The following is a 20,289-nucleotide window of genomic DNA, read 5'->3' on the forward strand; positions in this document are numbered from 1 at the left end:
TTGCAGTCTAAATACGAGAACTGGCCAAGTACCTAAGAAGTGGAGGCGAAGAAACTAAAAGGAGAAGAAGTGATTTTGGCGTTTTTCAAATTTTAAATCGCGTATAACTCGAAAACAATCAATTTTAGAGAAAAATCACAAGAGACCTTTTTTGTCCATAATGACCCAAAGAATATAAAAAATTTACGAAGTGAAAAAATTGATTTTTTGAATTTGTTTAAAAAAAATTGTTTAAACTATTTTCCGACCGCGGCACCTCCCGGCACCCTGTGGATTTATAATGAGGACGTCTTTTTCAGTAAGTTTGTGCAAAAGAAAACGAATCCGAATAATTTACCTAACGGGACCAACAATACAGCATGGTCTAATAAATATCTGCGGTTAATTTATGTCTTCAATGCACTTAAACTACCTAGAATTCTTTAAAAGCTCGTTCGGGATCGGATTCTCAAAAAAGGGCAGTAGAGTGTGCTGTGTGCCAAAGGCCCAGATGTGTGTATTTGGGATTGAGGGCGTACAATAAGAGGGATAATAGGGCATTATAATTTTTGATATAATAGGTTTATTGGTCAATTATAGGTCAATTTTTTACAATAATTTGTTTACTTACATAATAAAATTAAAAAAGTCTTAAAAGCATAGACATGCTTGTTGACTTATCTATATAATGTTTATAGATTAATATTTACAGTTTTTTTGACAAATCAATTTTTTCTAGTATAATTTAAATTTGTTAAATTGGTACACAAATACCTTTTTTATTTAGTCCAAGTAGTATAAATAATTTTATATATAATCTATATCTAAACCTTTCTTAAGGTGTTCGAAAAATACATTTCATGCATCTATATCAATTATATCATATACAAATCGTCTCCACTCTTGCTTATTCTTGGACCTTCGTTTCGCTTCAGTCGAAGTTGTATTTTTCTTCTTCAGAATCCTTACCACTTCATCGTTCCAGGTTTTCTTTGGACTCCGTTTTCCTCTCTTGTTTTGTGTAGTTTTGCCTCCCATACGCGTTTTACTTGTCTATTGTCGTTCATTCTACACAAAAGCCAAAAGGATTTAAGCTTGTTCTTATCTAGTATTTGTGTTTTTGGTTCGACTTGTAGTTCTTCTGTTACAATGCTGTTTCTTATTCTATCGCGTCTTGTAATTCCTTTTACTTTTCATGGGTACTTCATGTCCATTGAGTTTATTCTATTTTTCGATGATTGTGTTAGCACCCAGCTCTCAGTAGTATAAGTGAGAATCGGCCTGAAAATCATTTTATATACCCCCATCTTCGTCCTGCTGCTTACTTCTTTCTTTCCAATGAATGCTCTGTTTAAGCTGTAGTACATTCTGGAGTCATGGTTATCCTTTCGTTGACTTCTTCTTCTGATCTTCCTCCATTTTCTATTTTCATACCCAGGTATTTATGTATATGTTGTTACTTGTTCTAGTTTTTGGTTATTTATCTCTATATTTACTTGAGTATCCTCATTTCCCATGACTATTATCTTTATTTTCTCCATGTATATTTTCATATTTCTTTCTAAGTGATATTTTTAAAGTTTATGAGCAATTGGTAGTCCGTTCGCTGACGGTAAAATAATGCAAAACCTATAAATTTTAAAGATCCGCTTAAATTGGCATGAAATTTGGCATATACATATTATGTAGGTAGTATGGGGGCCCAGCTTCATCCCTTCTCGAGAGTGAAAAATATACGCTCAAAATAAGACCGGAAATGGATAAACTAACTAATTCTAAGCAACTTTTGTTTTATAGCATTTTTTCACTAAGTTAAAATTTTCGAGTTACTTGCGAGTAAATATGTTCATAAAAAACACATTTTCAGACGGTTTCTTGCAACTAACTCAAAAAGTAAGTATTTTATCGAAAAAAAAAAAACACTCTTAGCAAAAATATATCCTATAAAAAAGTGAAAAAAATGGTTTAGGTATGAGAATATTTCAACGTGAAATAACCAAAAAATAAAGCACTTTTTGGGAAGAACTCATTAAAACTTTTTTAAATTGTTTAAAAAAAACTTTAATTTTGTTTTAGTAGCAAAAGTAAGCAAGTTACGCTCAAAATAACGTTGGTCCCTTCCTTTTTTGGTAAAAAAATTGTGAAAATCACCCCCTAATTAGCATCCTCAGTGAAATTAATCATTACCACTTCATAAGTTGCTTTACTCGTGTATACTTATATTATTGTTTATATGGTAAGTTTTACCGGTTGGAAGTGCTTATTTTTGAAGGGGCTGTAGTTGACGCTTGAACTAGTCACTAATTACGAGTGCATGCACATTTAAATTTTTCAAAAATTCTTATTAGTTTTCTCAGGATTAAAAAAAAATGAATCCATTTAAAAAGTATTGGACCGAAATTTTGCGCAAATATTGTATATTTTTGTAATCAGTATTTTAAAAGCTTTTAAATGAGGTGTTACATGATGTACTTTCCGATTCAAAAAAAATCTTAGTTATGACTGTCACACGAATATACTATGATTGTTTTAAAAATCGACCTGTTCGATTTGCATATTATGTCCTAAAAGTAAATAAGTTAATATGTTCAACCTCAAGTCAAAATTCATCAGAGTATTACCCTTGGGAGGTAAATAGAGTCGTTGCAGAGGATTATCCAAAAATATTAACAACAATAGTGTAGCATGACAATAACGTGTGTACAATAACGTCTTCTTCGCTTGAAGACATTTCAAATACTAATATTTGATATACTTACTGAAGTTCCAAAATTATAGCACGCTCCTGTATTCTACATTATATAAAATGTGTGCATGCGACGTTATCTCTGTTGAGTATTAACAGATGTACGCTATTATGAAATAAATGTGCAACATTTTACGTATGTATTTTATCGTATGTGTTGCAGTTGGTTTGCGAGCTCGCTTAGGAAGACAATATATGATCAGACTTAAGTACAATGGGAGTTGGGCAGTTGTGCAGTTAGCCAAGACCCATCCCGGGTTATAGCGGTGCGAGAAGAAAGAGAAAAAGAAGAAGAAGAAGAAGAAGAAGAAGAAGAAGAAGAAAAAGATCTGGAGAAAATGGGAGTGAGGCGATGGGAAATAGTTCCATAAGACCGACAAACACGGAAGACGATAGTAAAAGCGGCCAAGACTCACGAAAAGTTGTAAAGTTATTGATGATTATGTGGTGCATTTTCGCACCAGCAGAAAAATCAGTAAAATTAAATTGTGAAATATTGTTGTAATATTTGTCCCACTTCCACAATTTTCATGTGATAGTTGTTAGCAAAAATAACCCACATAAACGTTTATAAAATTCATTATAAATAAAAATTCGAAAACAAAATTAATGGTATTTACCAATGCCAGTCGTTTTTATATATAAAAAAATATTAAAAATTTCCAATTTTTTTTAATTACTAATTATTTTTTAAATTACACTTATTTTATTTAGCGTATGGCTTAAATATATCACAGAATATATTTAGATTTATGCATTATACAATGCATCACAAACAGATGTCCAATTTTTTTATATATTTGATTAACCCTTCGGTTGCCATTACAAAGTCTATAGGGTCGCCTGTGTATGCTCTGCGTGGGCAGTCCTGAACAATGTGACTGATCGTCTGTCTTGCAGCGCCGCAGTCACAAGAAGGCGAGGGGAGTTTACCCCATCTGTGGAGGGAGTCGGCGCATCTTCCACAGTTTGTTCGAATTCGATTAAGGGCTGCCCAAATCTTACGGGGACGTTCAAATTCGCCAGGTTTCCCTATGATGTCCGGTAGACTATGGTAATGCGGATCTGTCCTACTTTCCCAATCTTCTCTCCATCGTATATTTAAGTCAAAGTTGGATTGCTGCAGCGCTTGAGCAGATTGTAGAGGGGGTAACCTGGATCGGAGACGGTTTCCAAGAATATCGGGGATGTCGTTGTGGACTAGAAGCTGGCGACTGTCCATTATTTTGTTATATTCTTTAACCAATGCATGTTCGCGGCGTAGGTTGGGTGGTGCTATATTACTAAGGGTAGGTAGCCACATTGTAGGGGTGGGCTTAATTGTGCCTGTTATCATACGCATAGTACGGTTTAGTTGGGTGTCGACCAGGTGGGTATGCCTGCTATTTAGCCACACTGGAGCACAGTATTCTGCCACCGGATATATCAGGCCAAGAGCAGAGGATCTTAATGTTGATGCTGTGGACCCCCATGTAGTGCCGCAGAGTTTCTGTATTATATTGTTGCGTGTTTTCAATTTTGCTGCTGTTTTCGTCAGGTGTTCTCTGAATGTGAGCGTTCTGTCTAGAGTAACCCCAAGGTATTTCGGGTATTTATTGTGTTTTAACAGCTTGTTATTAAAATACACTCGTAATTCTCTCTAAAATACACTTTAAATTACACTAATTTACTACTAAACACGGTGTTGAAATTTATGTTGTTCTGAAGCTATTTCCTTGTGGCATTTTTATGATTAATTATTTATATGATTAATTATTTATATGAGAAATAAGCCACAATTAAAATGAAAAAAAAATAATTTTATTAACGTTTCGACGCCCAAATCGGGTGCCGTTGTCAAAATACAAAATATTACTTTTATTTATGTATATTTATGTTAAAATTTATGTTCCTCATTATTAGAGCTGCCGGTTAAATCTGTGTTAACAAAAAATAAAATAAAAATTAAAAACAGTTTGTTTATTGTTCACATAATTTCATAAATATTCTTGATATTAATATAATAAATAAGCAATTATTATAAAATCGGCCACGTTAACTTTGTACATAATTTACAATATTACACGACATGCTTTAAAAGTCCACTACAGCCGTTTCTTAAAAAAACATATTAAAACTAATCGAAGTTATTAATTTATCATTATCATTACAAATAGTTTTACTAGATATATTTTTAGATAACTTTATAGTCTGGAAACATTTTAGTGCTCATGCTCACGTAATCATTTGTTTTTATTTTCTTGCAATTTTGCGATTATTTGTGAGTATAAACAATAGGTGTTTCTCGGAAAGTTACAATAAAGCCAGTCATAAATTAGATGGAAATATAGTTATAAAAATCGTTTCTAATTAGTCATATAGTGTATTATCACTACAATAGTTCACAAAAGTGTGATAAAAAACTAAAACAGTCATTTGTTACACTCAGAAACAATTGGCGTTTGTTCATTAACAAATTATTATATACTAAAATAATTCTTAATAAAATTCCTTAATTAGGTAAATCTGTCTTTTATAATACAGGCTTAACAATATCAATATCTGTATAAAAAAAGGGTTACCTACTTATATTTCTGTAGCGTTTTGGCAAAAGTTGATATATCCGTCTAGTCTAATTTTTCATTAGAGCATTTTTGAAACATTTTGAAAGGTCCTCTAATGGTCTAAGAGCTAGCAACGTTTTCAAGAAAGTATTTTAAGACAGCTTATTCTTTAATATATTGTTACCTATGCTTCCTCGAACAACGTACCGGCCATCTGGCTGCTGATACAGGTTGCGTTCATTACTGCGCAGCAAACCTGTATAGGTAAATACAAAATCAGGGTGATTGATTAGTGTGATAAAACTTAGTAGATCCGCTATGGGTAATAGATAGCGATAAAAGTTAATAACAAAAATTGTAGCCAATTTTGAGCTCCACATTACAAAATTAGTTAGAATGTTACAGGGTGTTCGATAACATAGGGGCAGACCAAATTTTTTTTTAAATGGAACACCCTATATTTTATTTTATATTTGAAATTTTTTTTAACTTCTCATCACAAAAATATAAAGGTTTATGTTGTACAGGGTACAGTGGAACCCCGATAAGTCGGCCCCCGATAACCCGGAAGTCCGGCTAACCCGGACCGATTTTCATCAGATAAACATTTTGATTTTCAATATTTTGTATTTTTCAATTTAATTGTGGCTTATTTCCAATCAAAATAGTTAATTATCAGACAAACCTTTTAACAATAAAAATGTATGTAATATAATATTTGAGAGATAATGTGTACTCATGTGTCTAATTTGAACTATACGATATTAAAAATGACTCATAGCACACGCCGCAGAAACAACAGCCACCTGTCTGTAGTATCTATTCCTTTTTATTTCAAACTGTCAGCATTGTTTAGGAAAGACTATTTAAAAAATTCTTTTATAAACAATGGTCTTTAGTATTGTGTGTCTTGTATTGTTCGCTTCCATTTGCTTACGTTTGGGTTTGGTGTTTTTTTTAGTAATTTTAATGAGTAGGTAATACTGTGCATATTTATAAATATATTTCATGTTATTTCAATTCTAACGGAGTTTATCTGTAAGTATACCGTATTTTATTAATTTTTACCATATTCTCCGGCTATCTCGGATTTTCGATAACCCGGATCGGTCGCGGTCCCGATTAATCCGAGTTATCGAGGTTCCACTGTATTTACAATGTTATAACCAATGTTCTACGAAAATCGTAATAAGTTCAGCTCCCTGTAAAAATAAAAATAACCATAACAGCAATGGTTTATTGGTGCAATATTTTTTGTTGATTGTCAAAATTTATAAAAATGGTTGATATTGCTAATTTTTTTTGTATCGAATACAGGGTAAGTCAAAATGCAAGTACATTATTTCCTCAGTAATTTTAAATAGAACACCCTAATTAATAACTTGCTCTGAGAAATTAAAATATCTCGAAAACTAACAGATTTAGACATAGGGAATATTAAACAAAAATTAAAGTACGGTAATGGTACTTTTCGATAGTGATATAAAATACAGGGTGTTTCATTTAAAATTTCTGAGAAAAGAATGTACTTGCGTTTGGACTCACCCTGTATTCGATATAAAGAAAATTAGCAATATCAATAATTCTTAAAAATTTTCACAATCAACAAGAATATGGCATTAATAAACCATTACTGTTATGCTTATTTTTATTTATACAGGGAGCTAAACTTATTACAATTTTCATAGAAAATTGGTTCTAACTTTCTAAAAGCCTTATATAATATTACAAGCCTTTATATTTTTGTGATGGGGCAGTTAACAGGATTTCGAATATAAAATAAAATATAGGGTGTTTAAAAAAACATAAGTTTGGTCTGCCACTATGTTATCGCACGTCCTGTAACATTCTTACTAATTTTGTAATTAATAAGCTCAAAGTTGGTTGCAATTTTTGTTATTAACTTTTATTGCTATCTATTACTATAGCGGATCAACTGAGCTTTATCACACTAATCAATCACCATGTATATTGAATTTAAAATTATTTTAAGACGAAAATTTTTTGTCATTACTTTTTAAACCACAGAAATGTCTGGCAATTAAAACTCATATTTCTAATAAGGTTTAAGAATTAATGACAATAAAATTGTTCGTCTTAAGATAATTTTAAATTCGATATATTTACCTGTACAAGTGTGCTGCGCAGTAATGAACGCAACCTGTATCAGTAGCCAGATGGCCGGTACGGTGTTCGAGGAAGCATAGGGAACAAAGCTAGTTGCCAATGTGATTTTCAACTAGTAACTTTACCGGTGTAACGAAATTTATTAACTGGTATTGGATAATTGTTTAATGAATACCTTTTATTTAATGATTTTCTTCAGAATACACACAATACAAAATACATATCATGTTTTGCCAAACCAAAAACGAAAATAAATGGACATATTTCAGATTTCAACATAAGAAATCAATTAGATATCAAATTCGGAACTATCTAATAAATACATCAGCGCACATAATCATATATTGCCATTCTCATTTTTAAGGGCTTTACCTTCATCAAAGACATACCAAACTCTACCAACTCGAAGAAATGTTACTAAATAACATATCAAGCAAACAATCTCATTTTGGTAAAAACCGGACATATAAAATTTTGCCATATCACTACAAATTTTTTATTATACATAATAAATTTGGATTAAAATTATACATAACGAGTCCCAATGTCTTAATGATATAAAAGGGACATTACTTACAAATAAAGCCTTGACAAGAGAGTATCTGGCCTTCTCACATATATTTCATTCTAAAAGTGTCTACCCAAATACAAAGATGAGAATCTTTAAAACCTTAATTCGACCAATAGCATGGTATGGCAGTGAAGCAGGTGCCCTGAAAGAAACATCCAAAAACAAACTCGACACATTCGAAAGGAAAGTACTGAGGAGAATATTAGAAAAATGCTTAAAATATATTGGCCCAAATAAAATAACTGATACAAAACTATGGGAAAGAACAATGCAAACTAAGGTATCTACGACGGTCAAGAAAGAAAAAGGAAATGGATTGGCTACACTTTGAGGAAAGATCAAAACAACATAACAAGACAAGCACTTAAGTAACAACTGAAGGGAAAAGAAAGGGAGGAATATCAGACACCAACTGGAAAAGAAATACAACGAGAAAATACGAAAAAATTGGACTAATGGCATGAAGTAAAAAGAAGAAAGATGGAAGAAACTAATACACAATTTATCCAGAGAATAAACAAGAAAGAAGATACGCAGACCTAACCAGTCAGCAATGTTTAATGTTTCAATATTTTTGACTAAGAGACGGTTAAGTGCCCTATACTCAACAAGAAGGAATGTAACTAGAGAGAGAGAGAGAGAGAGAGAGAGAGAGAGAGAGAGAGAGAGAGAGAGAGAGAGAGAGAGAGAAAATTTTATTCATTAAATAAATTTTCATGTATCTATATTCTAACACAGCAAAAGTGAATTTACAGAAAACAATATTAATGGAAAGAATAATCACGTACTTTTCTTAATAAAAATCATCATCACTTTTAAGGCATTGTTGAATTTCTTCCAGAGTCATTCCTTTCGTTTCAGGCACTATAAAATATCCCACGATTGCGGAAATCGTATTACATATGGCAAAAAATAAAAACGGAAAATAGAACCCCAGACTTATATTTAAAAAGTAAAAAAGATAATTCGTTATAAAGCTTCCAATCCCATAGCCCATTATTATCAAAGTCATTGCTTTGGACTTTATACTAGCAGAGAATAACTCACTCAACATAAGAGTAGGAAGAACAGATACTCCAAAAGAAGAAAAGCATAAGAAGACTGCAGAAAGTACTATTGGTGCTGACTTGACACGTGATAGGTTAACGTGAGTGTAAGCGTCTAGATAAAAGTACGCAGACAGTACATACAACGCTATACCTGCGAAGAATACCGAAATTATGAAGCAAGGTCTTCTGCCAAAGCGGTTTACTATAAGAAACAGAACTATCACGTTTAGTATCACAGATGCACCTTGGAAGATTATACCAGAGGCTTCCTTTCCAATTTTTTCTCCTGCTTTCTCAAAAATGAATTGTGTGTACGTATTGAAAACAGTTAGCCCAGACATCTGTTGGCTAAACCGTAAAAACAATCCAGCAACCAAGGCTCTTCTGTTGCTGTTAATCTTAAACAAGTCTTTCCAAGATGCAGACTCGGACATTTGTCTTGCGACATCTTTCTTCAAACTAGAAAAATCCGTGTCAATGATTTTCTTTCTTGTTAGGAACTTTAATGACTTCTTAGCCTGTTCTTCTTCACCTTTTATCATGTGATAGTACGGTGATTCTGGCATAAACATAAATAGTATAAAGAATAAAATTGGGAATGCTAAACCAACGTATGATGTTTCTCTTACACCTAAATAACTACCAATAAGGTTAACTAAAAACTGTCCACAATACAGAGAAATGGATATGGCATTCCCCCAAGTGCCCCTAACTTCTGGATTTACGATTTCTCCTATGTACACCAATAAAGCTGCAAATATGCAACTTTCAGACAGTCCAGAGAATACTCTGGCAAGATAGAACACGTATACTGATTTGGCGAATCCTGAACAGATCCAACTGGCTATTTGTGGCACGACTATCAGCAGCAGTGTCCTTTTTCTTCCAATCACATCCATGAGTTTGGAGAAGAGTGGACAGAAGATTATGATCGCTAGTGGGTGGATGATATTAAAAAATGATCCTTCTTGCTCTGTGATGTTGTAATTTTCTTTGTCTTCGGTTATTTTTAGAAGAAAAGGAGAAGGCCATGAAAAGAGCATGCCGTTGGTTATTCCAGCAAGCATACCTAAAATATAAAAAATAAATTAGAAAGGAAATACCAATTTAAATAATTTGAGTGAATTAATATCAGAACAAATATAAATTAGTGTTGAACTACGATCTTAAAGAAGATCAGAAGTAAACTAATATTTTGGCAAGAATACATAATAAAACTATTCTACGATGATATAATGATACAAGAAGAACCACAGGAACAAACAGGACCGATAGCAATAATGTATGAATTAGAACAGGCTATTAGAAATGCACAGACCGCAAAAGCAGTACGCCCAGATCCGACTGAGCTAATTAAATGCATTGACGAAGAAACACTGCATATATTTTTAGATCTGTTCAACAAGGTATATATACAGGGTGTAACGAAAATACAGGTCATAAATTAAATCACATATTCTGAGACCAAAAATAGTTCGAATGAACCTAATTTACCTTAGTACAAATATGCACAGAAAAAAGTTACAAAATGAAAATCGATTTTTTCGAATATATCGAAAACTGTTAGAGATTTTTTATTGAAAATGGACGTATGGCATTCTTACGGCAGGAACATTTTAAAAAATAATTATAGTAAAATTTGCGCACCCCATAAAAATATTTTATGGGGGTTTTGTTCCCTTAAACCCCCCCAAACTTTTGTGTACGTTCCAATTAAATTATTATTGTGGTACCATTAGTTAAATTCAATATTTCTAAAACTTTTTTGCCTCTTAGTATTTTTTCGATAAGGCAGTTTTTGTCGAGTTGCGGCTTCTTTTTTAATATGTTTACATAAAAATTTTATGGGGATTTTGTTCCTTTAAACCCCCCAAATGTTTGTGTATGTTCCAATTAAACTTTTACTGCGGTACCATTAGTTAAACACAGTGTTTTTAAAACTTTTTGCCTCTTTGTTTTTCGAGAAGGCACTTTTTATCGAGATATTACTTCTTTTTTAATATGGTTCAAAATATACCTAAAAATGTAAATGAAGACACAAGTTCATGAAGGGTCTATGTGACATTTGCATGTTATTGAGAAAAATGAAAAAGTTTTTATACTAGAACTTTTTTACTATAAGATCTAAATACACTAAATTTATAGGATAGGTAGTCCTAAAACTAATATATTTATTAACACTATTAAAAAAAACTTAAAAAAAATATTTTTTATATATAAAAAGTGTACATAGATCCTTTATGCACTTACATTTTAAAATTTACTGTGTACATAGTAACATAGAAAAGTAACTTAGAAGTTACACTCTAGTAACTTAGAAAATATTAATTTTAAAACGTGTTTGGCTTGTTTGAAAGATTTTTAGGTTTAAACAACTTTTAACATAAAAAACATGTTTTGAAAAATTTGTCACATAGACCCTTCATGCACTTGTGTCTTCAAATCATAAATAAATTTTCATATTATTACCAAGTCTCCATAATCGTACTTAGCCATATACAAATATGTGGTGGATTTGACAAATATTCAAAATATCTCGATAAAAACTGACTTTTCGAAAAAGTACTGAGAGGCAAAAAAGTTTTTAAAATATTGTGTTTAACTAATGGTACTACAATAATAATTAAATTGGAACGTACACAAAAGTTTGGGGGGTTTAAAGGAACAAATCCCCCATAAAATTTTTATGGGGTGTCCAAATTTCACTATAATTTTTTCTTAAGATACTACTACCATAAGAATGCCACATGTCTATTTTCAATAAAATATCTCTAATAGTTTTAGATATATTGGAAAAAATCGATTTTCATTTTGTAACTTCAAGGTGCTATAACTTTTTTTATGTGCACATTTGTACTAAGGTAAGTTAGGTTCAATCGAACTATTTTTGGTCCCAGAATATGTGATTAAATTTATGACCTGTATTTTTGTTACACCCTGTATAATAGGAGTAGTACCCTAGGATTGGTTGCTGTCCACGTTTGTAACCCTACCAAAGTCCGTACATGGGACAGAATGCTCTCAGGATCTCTATATGTCGGCTTTATAGATTATCAAAATGTTTTTGATAGAGTACGACATAGAAAACTCGTAGAACTTTTAAAAGAAAATAATGTGGATAGCCGAGATATACGGGTTATAGTCAATCTGTACTGGCATTAAAAAGCAAAAGTTAAGGAGAAACCGAAACTATAGAAATCAAAAAAGGTGTCATACATGGTTGCGTGTTGTCTCCATTGTTATTCAATCTGTACAACAGGGTATATCAATAAACGGAAAAATCTTAAACAACATCAGATTTGCAGACGACACCGGTATTTTTGTATATGACACTCTAGAAGCTGTGCAACGACTAGTAAATAGATTACATCAAGTCAGTATGAAATATGGACTACAAATGAACGTTAAGAAAACCAAGTTCATGATTATTTCTAAGCAACATACAGTAGGAAGGCTAAATATCGAGGGAAAACAAGTAGAAAGAGTGAATAGCTACAAATATCTGGGAACCTGGGCCAATGAAAACAATGACCAAGGTAGAGAAATCAGACCAAACATATTGAAGTTGCAAGAATAGTATTTATAAGAAGCTGAGAATAAGAGCCTTAAGGAGCTATATGTTCTGGAAGTGGATATTATAAAGAAGATTGAAGCATTTGCGATGTTGTGCTGTAAGAGAATTTTGAAAATACAATGGATCCAACAGGTTACAATTGCAGAAGTATTATGAAAGCTACAAAAAGATTACGAGGTCATAAAGAACATCAAAACAAGAAAGCTGGAATATTTAGGTCACAATATCACGGACCCATAGAAGAACGAAAAATTCCCTGGCTGAGTAATCTAAGAAAGTCATATAGTGGCAGCTCAGTAAATCTTTTCAAAGTAGCCGGTAATAAGGTACGGATAGCTGTGATGATAGCCAACCTTCGATACGAGAAGGAACTACATGAAAAAGAAGAAATGTTGAACTACAACAATCTACTTGAACTAAACACGGACAACAGTGCTTAGGCATTGTATTAAAAATTTAAGATCTTATAATATGTTTTAGTGCGTAGAGACCTATTTAGATGCATATAACAAGAGGATAATGCTACAATTAACATAATTATTTATTTATTTAGTTATTAATAAATTTTAATATTAAATAATTAATTAATTATTTTATTAAATTTAATTTTAACTGGGATTTTTCCTTTAATTTGTATTTATTTATTAACTTTTATTTATTTATTTATTTTTACATTTATTTTTAATGACAGATTATCAAAACGTAACAAATGAATGCATATTGTAAATTAGCTATATTATGTGTTTTGTATTTGCACCTGTATAATATATTTATGTGTTGATATATAAATATTTGCAACTGTTTATACAGGGTGATTGATTAGTAGGGTAAAGCTCCGCTATAGTAATAGATAGCAATAAAAGTTAATAAAAAAAATTTTAGCCACATTTGACCTTCATATTATAAAATTAGTTAGAATGTTACAGGGTGTTCGATAACACAGTGGCAGACCAAACTTATGTTTTTTTTTAAATGGAACACCCTATATTTTATTTTATATTCGAAATCCCGTTAACTTCTCCATCACAATAATATAAAGGTTTGTAATGTTATACAGGGTATTTACAAAAATTATAACCAAATTTTTATGAAAATCGTAACAAGTTCAACTCCCTGTATAAATAAAAATAAGCCCAACAGCAATGGTTTATTAATGCCATATTTTTTTACTTATTGTCAAAATTTTTAGAAATTATTGATATTGCTAATTTTCTTTATATCAAATACAGGGTGAGTCAAAACGCAAGAACATTATTTTCTCAGTAATGTTAAATAGAACACCCTGTATTTTATATCATTATTGAAAAGTTACATTAACCTACTTTAATTTTTATATATCATTCCCTATGCCCAAATTTATTAGTTTTCGAGATATTTTCATTTTTCAAAGCAAATTATATTTTAGGTGTTTAAATTTATCTAAATTTTAAGTAAGCCATGACTGAATTGACAATTGAAAATTACCGATTATCAATCCGGTAATCAATGTAACACTGTGGCAAATAAAGAAATAAAAATAATTTATTAGTAATACATTTTACAAACAAAAACACAACCACTACATGCAACATTTTTGAAACAATTAAAAACTACCTTTTTATGTAAATGCAACAAATAAACAAAGAAAATTAGTAATAAATTTTACAAAAAAACACACAAACACAAAATACAATATTTTGTGAAGACAATTAAACACTAATTTTGTATGTAAATGTAACAATGTAACAAATAAAGAACGAAACATAATTTATCAGTAATACATTTTGCAAAAAACATGTTTGAAAAAATTAGAAGCTACTTTTAATAAAATATTTTTAATATTTAATTACATAAGGTGTTCAAAATTATGTCCTAACACATTTATGTACGCCTAAAAACGATCATTGAATGAGCTACTTACTCTACGGAGCATTTGTAAATTAACACATTGAAATACACTTTGTATTCTATTTTTCATCTCATCCCTTGTTGTTGGAGGTATTTTATAAACTTCATTATTAACGTTTCCCCAAAAAAATCAGTACAGTTCATTAAATTCTGGTGATTTGTGTGGCCACGCTACTGGTCCATTGAAAAATGAAAATACATATCTCTAAAGTTAGACATAGGTAATGTTATGTAAAAATTAAAGTCCGGTGATGGTACTTTTCAATAGTGGTATAAAATACAGGGTGTTCCATTTAAAATTACTGAGAAAATAATGTACTTGCGTTTTGACTCACCCTGTATTTGATATAAAGAAAATTAGGAATATCGACCATTCTTCAAAATTTTGACAATACGTTAAAAAATATGGCATTAATAAACCATTGTTGTTTTGCTTATTTTTATTTATACAGGGAGTTGAACTTGTTACGATTTTCATATAAAATTGGTTATAACTTTGTAAATACCCTGTATAACATAACACACCTTTATATTTTTGTGATGGAGAAGTTAACAGGATTTCGAATTTTAAACAAAATATAGGTAAATAAAAGGTGGCTAAAATTTTTGTTATTAACTTTTATTGCTATCTATTACTATAGCGGAGCTATTGAGCTTTACCCTACTAATCAATCACCCTGTATAGTGTATGTGAAATTATAATAATTTTATCTTTAGAAGTTTTTTTGTTTTCGTTTGCTTTTCTGTGTTTTTTTTTTAACAAATTTATCTCCAGTTTGGACCAATACTTAAATTAGAGCCAGAGAGTCAGGTAATAGAACAAGTAATTGAGTCTAAAAATCTGGGCGTCACACTATCTAGCTACAGAAAGCTCTAAACAGGAGTGGAAGATCAGGTCAATAGAGCAAACAGAGCCGCAGCTTGCCTAAATAAAAGATTATGCAGATATAAAAGTATCCAAAACAGTTATCAGACCAATAATAATGACATCAGAAATACTACCTGTCACAGAGAGAAAGAGGTAATTATCAAAAATTAGAGGAAGAGGTAACGCAAGAAATAATTACAGCGGACAGAATATCTGTAGGTATCCGAGATATACATTGTGAAATGGTTTAGGGTAGTAAAACAGGAAAGCAATAAATCACCATATTATGGAAGGAGAGTAATTGGAAGATCAAGAAAACGATAGGCAGACAATCTCTTAAACCGAGAAACTTAAAACCGAGAAATAACTCGTAGATATAATAGTTCCCTACATATGCCCACAGAGCACAGTAAAAGGAAAAAAGAAGAGCTGAGAGCTAAGTAAATATAGTATGTGTAAGTCGGTCTGGATAGCTTAAGCTGTAGGATATCTGACTTCCACGCAGTAGGCCCGAGTTCGAGTCGCAGTATCGGTGAGAACATCTAGACATTTTTAAAAATATCTAGGCCCCAGGTCGACTCCTGAATAAAATGAGTACCTCGGGTAAAACCGGGGTAATAATAGGCGGTTGAAGCGAAGCACTGACCCTTTTGCCTTCCTTGTAAACCGTAGGCCCTAAAGATAGCCATCTAGCCTGCTAATCTCAAAGCCGCGTCAGCGGTATAAAAGGGAGACTATTATTATAAATTCTTACCAGAAAAAAGGATTATATTGAATGTGGACTTATTGGGTCAACGGTCACCAAGTTAGAGATAGCTTAAATAATATAATATTAATTTTTACATTCTGGCATTTTGTAAGGTCCCAAAATACCCCGTTATTTTGATCTATTTAATTTAAATAAAATAAATCACTCTAAAAACAAATATAAGGCTCCCTAAATGTTACGTGTACTCAGTGCTTCTGTGCGGAGTAGAAACGTGGACATTAAAGACAGAGACTCTATCGAAACTTCAAGCTTTTGTGCTATGGTTGTACAGAAGGATCCTGAAGGTACCATGAACAGACAAAGTCACCAATGAAGAAGTACTACGGAGGATGAACACAACCGCAGATTTATTCAACATCGTGAAGGGCCGTAAGCTGCAGTACATTTTAAAAGATAAATTGAAGGAAAAAGGCCCCAGGACGAAGAAGAATATCCTGGCTTGCTAATCTGAGAGCATGGTATAGAAAGACCTTAACACAACTATTCCGTATAGCAACCAACAAAGTCATCATAGCCAAAATGATCGCCAACGTTCGGAACGGACAGGCACCCTAACAAGAAGAAGACGTTAAAAATGATCTTCTGTTAGAAATGTCTATAGTCTATATAGTAATATTGCCAAATTAAAAGTCGTAAAACTTTCAAGATAGTGAAGATCAAAATAAAGAAAGGTAAAGCAAAACAAAACTAAATTTAAAAAAAATGTTTGTGTACTTTGTACGCAGGTAAGAAGTTATACTTCTATTATATGATTTCAACGAAATAAATATAATGTCAACAGGTTATTTGTATTTAAAGATTAAACTAATTTTTACTTACTACTTTCCAACAATTTTTATTAAAACAATACTAAAATAAAAAAAAAAAAATTAGATAACACACGGATTCGAACCAGGGACCTCTCGATATCCGGTCGAACTCGTTATCACCGAGCTAAACTCCCTTTGCTTTGACAGCTTACAAGATTTCTTATACATACTGACAAATTTAATAGACCAAGTGAGGTATAAAAATACTTTAAAATTTAAAGTAAATATACTTACTATTATTATAAAATATTTTATTTTCGAGGAAGACAAATCCAGAGACACAAAAATTATAATAAATATATTTACTAAAAACACTAATATATTCTTTTAATGACTTATTTGTGCTGATAGATAGGTACATAATTTGAAAGATTAGCAACGAACTACATACTGTTTGTCTGCGCATGCGCCAGGGAAGTATAAAATTTCGCCCTCGATCGTAAAGAAGTATAACTTCAAAAATAAAATAAAACAAAGAAGTAAACATATACTAAATAGTTAGAAAAAAATTCTATTGAAAATTATCCACGCCAGAATACACTCTAAACTGGAGCTGGATATTAGTGACACTCAATATGGGTTCCGCAATGGTATGGGTACCAGAGAGGCATTATTCTCCTTCAACGTGCTGACACAGAGATGTTTGGATGTTAACCATCCTCTTTACGTCTGTTTTATAGACTACAATAAGGCGTTTGATAAAGTAAAACATGATCGACTCATGGAAATCCTAAAAAATAAAAACCTAGATGAAAGAGATTTAAGACTAATAACACACCTCTATTACAATCAGCGAGCAATAGTAAGAATTGAAAAAGAAACATCTGAAGAAAATGGAAATAAAGAGAGGAGTCAGGCAAGGCTGCATACTATCACCTCTATTATTTAACGCTTATTCTGAAGAGGTAATGCGAGAAACTCTGGAAGATGAAACAGTCGGCATAAGAGTAAATGGAGTCTTAGTTAACAACATCAGATATGCAGATGATACAGTAATAATAGCCGATAGTTTACAAGACCTGCAAAGACTCATGAGTAAAATAGTAAGGTGTAGTAGGGAGTACGGACTCTCTCTCAATATCAAAAAGACGAAGTTTATGAAAATTAGTAAAAACAACCATAATACTAACGAAATCTTGATAGTAGAGGGCCAGCAGATCGAAAGAGTAAAAAAGTACACTTACCTAGGAACACTTATAACAGAAAATAATGACTACACTGCAGAAAAAAAAGTCAGAATCGAAAAAGCACGTTCTAATTTTATAAAAATGAAAAAGGTCCTATGTAGCAAAGATTTAACATTAGCTCTTAAAGTACGCCTAACAAAATGTTACGTCTACAGTGTTCTATACTATGGAGTGGAATCATGGACGTTAAATGTAGAGACAATGAGACGACTTAACGCCTTTGAAATGTGGACCTATAGAAAAATTATGAGGGTTTCCTGGGTAGATAGAGTTACAAACAATGAAGTACTGAGAAGAATAGGTAAAGAAAAGGAAGTTGACCTTACAATTAAAGAAAAGAAGCTACAGTATCTCGGACATGTGATGCGGGGCGAGAAGTATGGTATCCTACGACTCATAATGCAGGGAAAGATAGATGGCAGAAGAAGCATCGGAAGAAGACGAATTTCATGGTTGAAGAACCTGAGAGAGTGGTTTGGATGCAGCTCGAAACAACTATTTAGAGCTACTGCCTCAAAAATTAAAATAGCTGTGATGATTGCCAACCTCCGTAGCGGAGATGGCACCTGAAGAAGAAGAAATAGTTAGACTCTACTAACTAATGGTTTAACCGTTGATTGATGAATACTTATCAGTATATATTTATATTTATCAGTATATTTATCAGTCAACGGTTTAACTGTTAAGTTTTATTATTGTATAATAGAAGTAAGTATTATTTTCTATTATTGTATTATATTATTTTATAGGGGACGTGAGTAAATACTTTTTTTTTTCTTCTCTGATTCTGGCCTTGGTTTAGAACTAGAACCTTTAGCCACGTAATTGTATAACTTATCACTAACTCAGGTGTAATGTGTAGTGTGTGTGTGTTGAGTAAGTGTCTTGTTACTTTGCAAAGTCGACGTCAATGTCTTTGTAAAGAGACGCTAATTGTATCCGAACGTCTGCGGTCCCTCCGGTGAGTACCGATCCCACAAGAACAGAAACTATTTTCATTTTTTAATTTATAATAAATGGAAAAATTCCTGACCCTGGTGAGATTCGAACTCACGACCATTCGGAACTTTCGATCCAAAGGTTAGGCGCTCTTACCACTGAGCCACAGAGGGGGTGAGTACATACTTCCTGCATATAATTATAGAGAAGACATCTGTGCATTGTGTAACTCAGGAATAAGGGACAGTTTGCAGATTATTTGGAAATTATATGTAATATTTCAGCACTTACTGACTAAAATGACCATAACTTGTGGCCATTGCTTTTCCTCTTCTTTGTCATTCTCACTCACTGCAGTCATTTTACTGATTTTGGTAACTCACTGAGGTCATTAACATAAGCGGCACGTATACAACTAAATAAAAAGAAAATAGCTAGGTAAATAAAGTACATTTTCATTATAATATCATTAGAACTAATAGAGTTGGGAGTATTTGTTTTAATTGGTTGTTGCTGTTTAAATTTTATACTACAAATATTACAAAATTTCATAATGGAACACAACGGATAGATATAAAGATCTATCGTAATTAACATACGTAATTTTTTTTATTTATTACACCTAATTTTCAATCTACTCAGTAGTACAGGAATATTTAGTAAATATGATGAGTGATATAATATGTGGCTTGTAGTGGGTATTATCCATTAACGGTTCTCCAAGTCTTCACCTAAACCCAAAGTCTTCGGGCCAGGTTCTGTTTAGACATCTAGTGGTAGTGGTGTGGTTGGTACAATGCTCTTATGATTGGGCAATCATTTGTGAAATTTCTTTCTTTGGCTCTGTTTGCCTGAAGGTCAATGACTTCTCTTCTGAATGGAATAGCAAGATCGTTGTGTATTGTATAGTTGAAGGGTACCATGGAGCATTGGCTATTGTTCAAAACTGGACTTATAATAGAAGACCCAGTATAATAAGCAAATATTGAGATAGCCACGTAGTAGGTTATCAAAATGAACATAATAGCAGAAGGTCCACAAAAAATAAAAAAAAAACTAGCATACAACCCCTTTCGTTATTTGTTATTTATGCTTTTACCACAGTATATAGTGGTTCCACAGTAAAACCACTCCTCTGTCGGCGCTTTGATCTCAAGAAGTCATACCGACAGTACGCTTCACCGGTGGTAGATGCGGGTTTTCCCTTTTAAAATCCGTACCTTTCTATGCGACTAGCAATG

At 32.1% G+C, this 20,289-nt stretch overlaps 1 protein-coding gene across 1 annotated transcript; it reads right to left on the reverse strand.

Moving 5' to 3' along the window:
* Positions 1-4,669: 4,669 nt before the first annotated feature.
* LOC126879205 (facilitated trehalose transporter Tret1-like) lies at positions 4,670-19,444 on the reverse strand. Its single transcript, XM_050642258.1, has 2 exons — positions 19,340-19,444; positions 4,670-10,084 (listed from the first exon to the last, which is right to left on the reverse strand). The coding sequence occupies exons 1-2, from the start codon at positions 19,407-19,409 to the stop codon at positions 8,760-8,762; spliced, it is 1,395 nt and encodes a 464-aa protein (XP_050498215.1). The 5' UTR covers positions 19,410-19,444; the 3' UTR covers positions 4,670-8,759.
* Positions 19,445-20,289: the final 845 nt, after the last annotated feature.

Source organism: Diabrotica virgifera, chromosome 1 (genome assembly GCF_917563875.1).
Source record: "Diabrotica virgifera virgifera chromosome 1, PGI_DIABVI_V3a".
NCBI classification, from domain to species: domain Eukaryota; kingdom Metazoa; phylum Arthropoda; class Insecta; order Coleoptera; family Chrysomelidae; genus Diabrotica; species Diabrotica virgifera.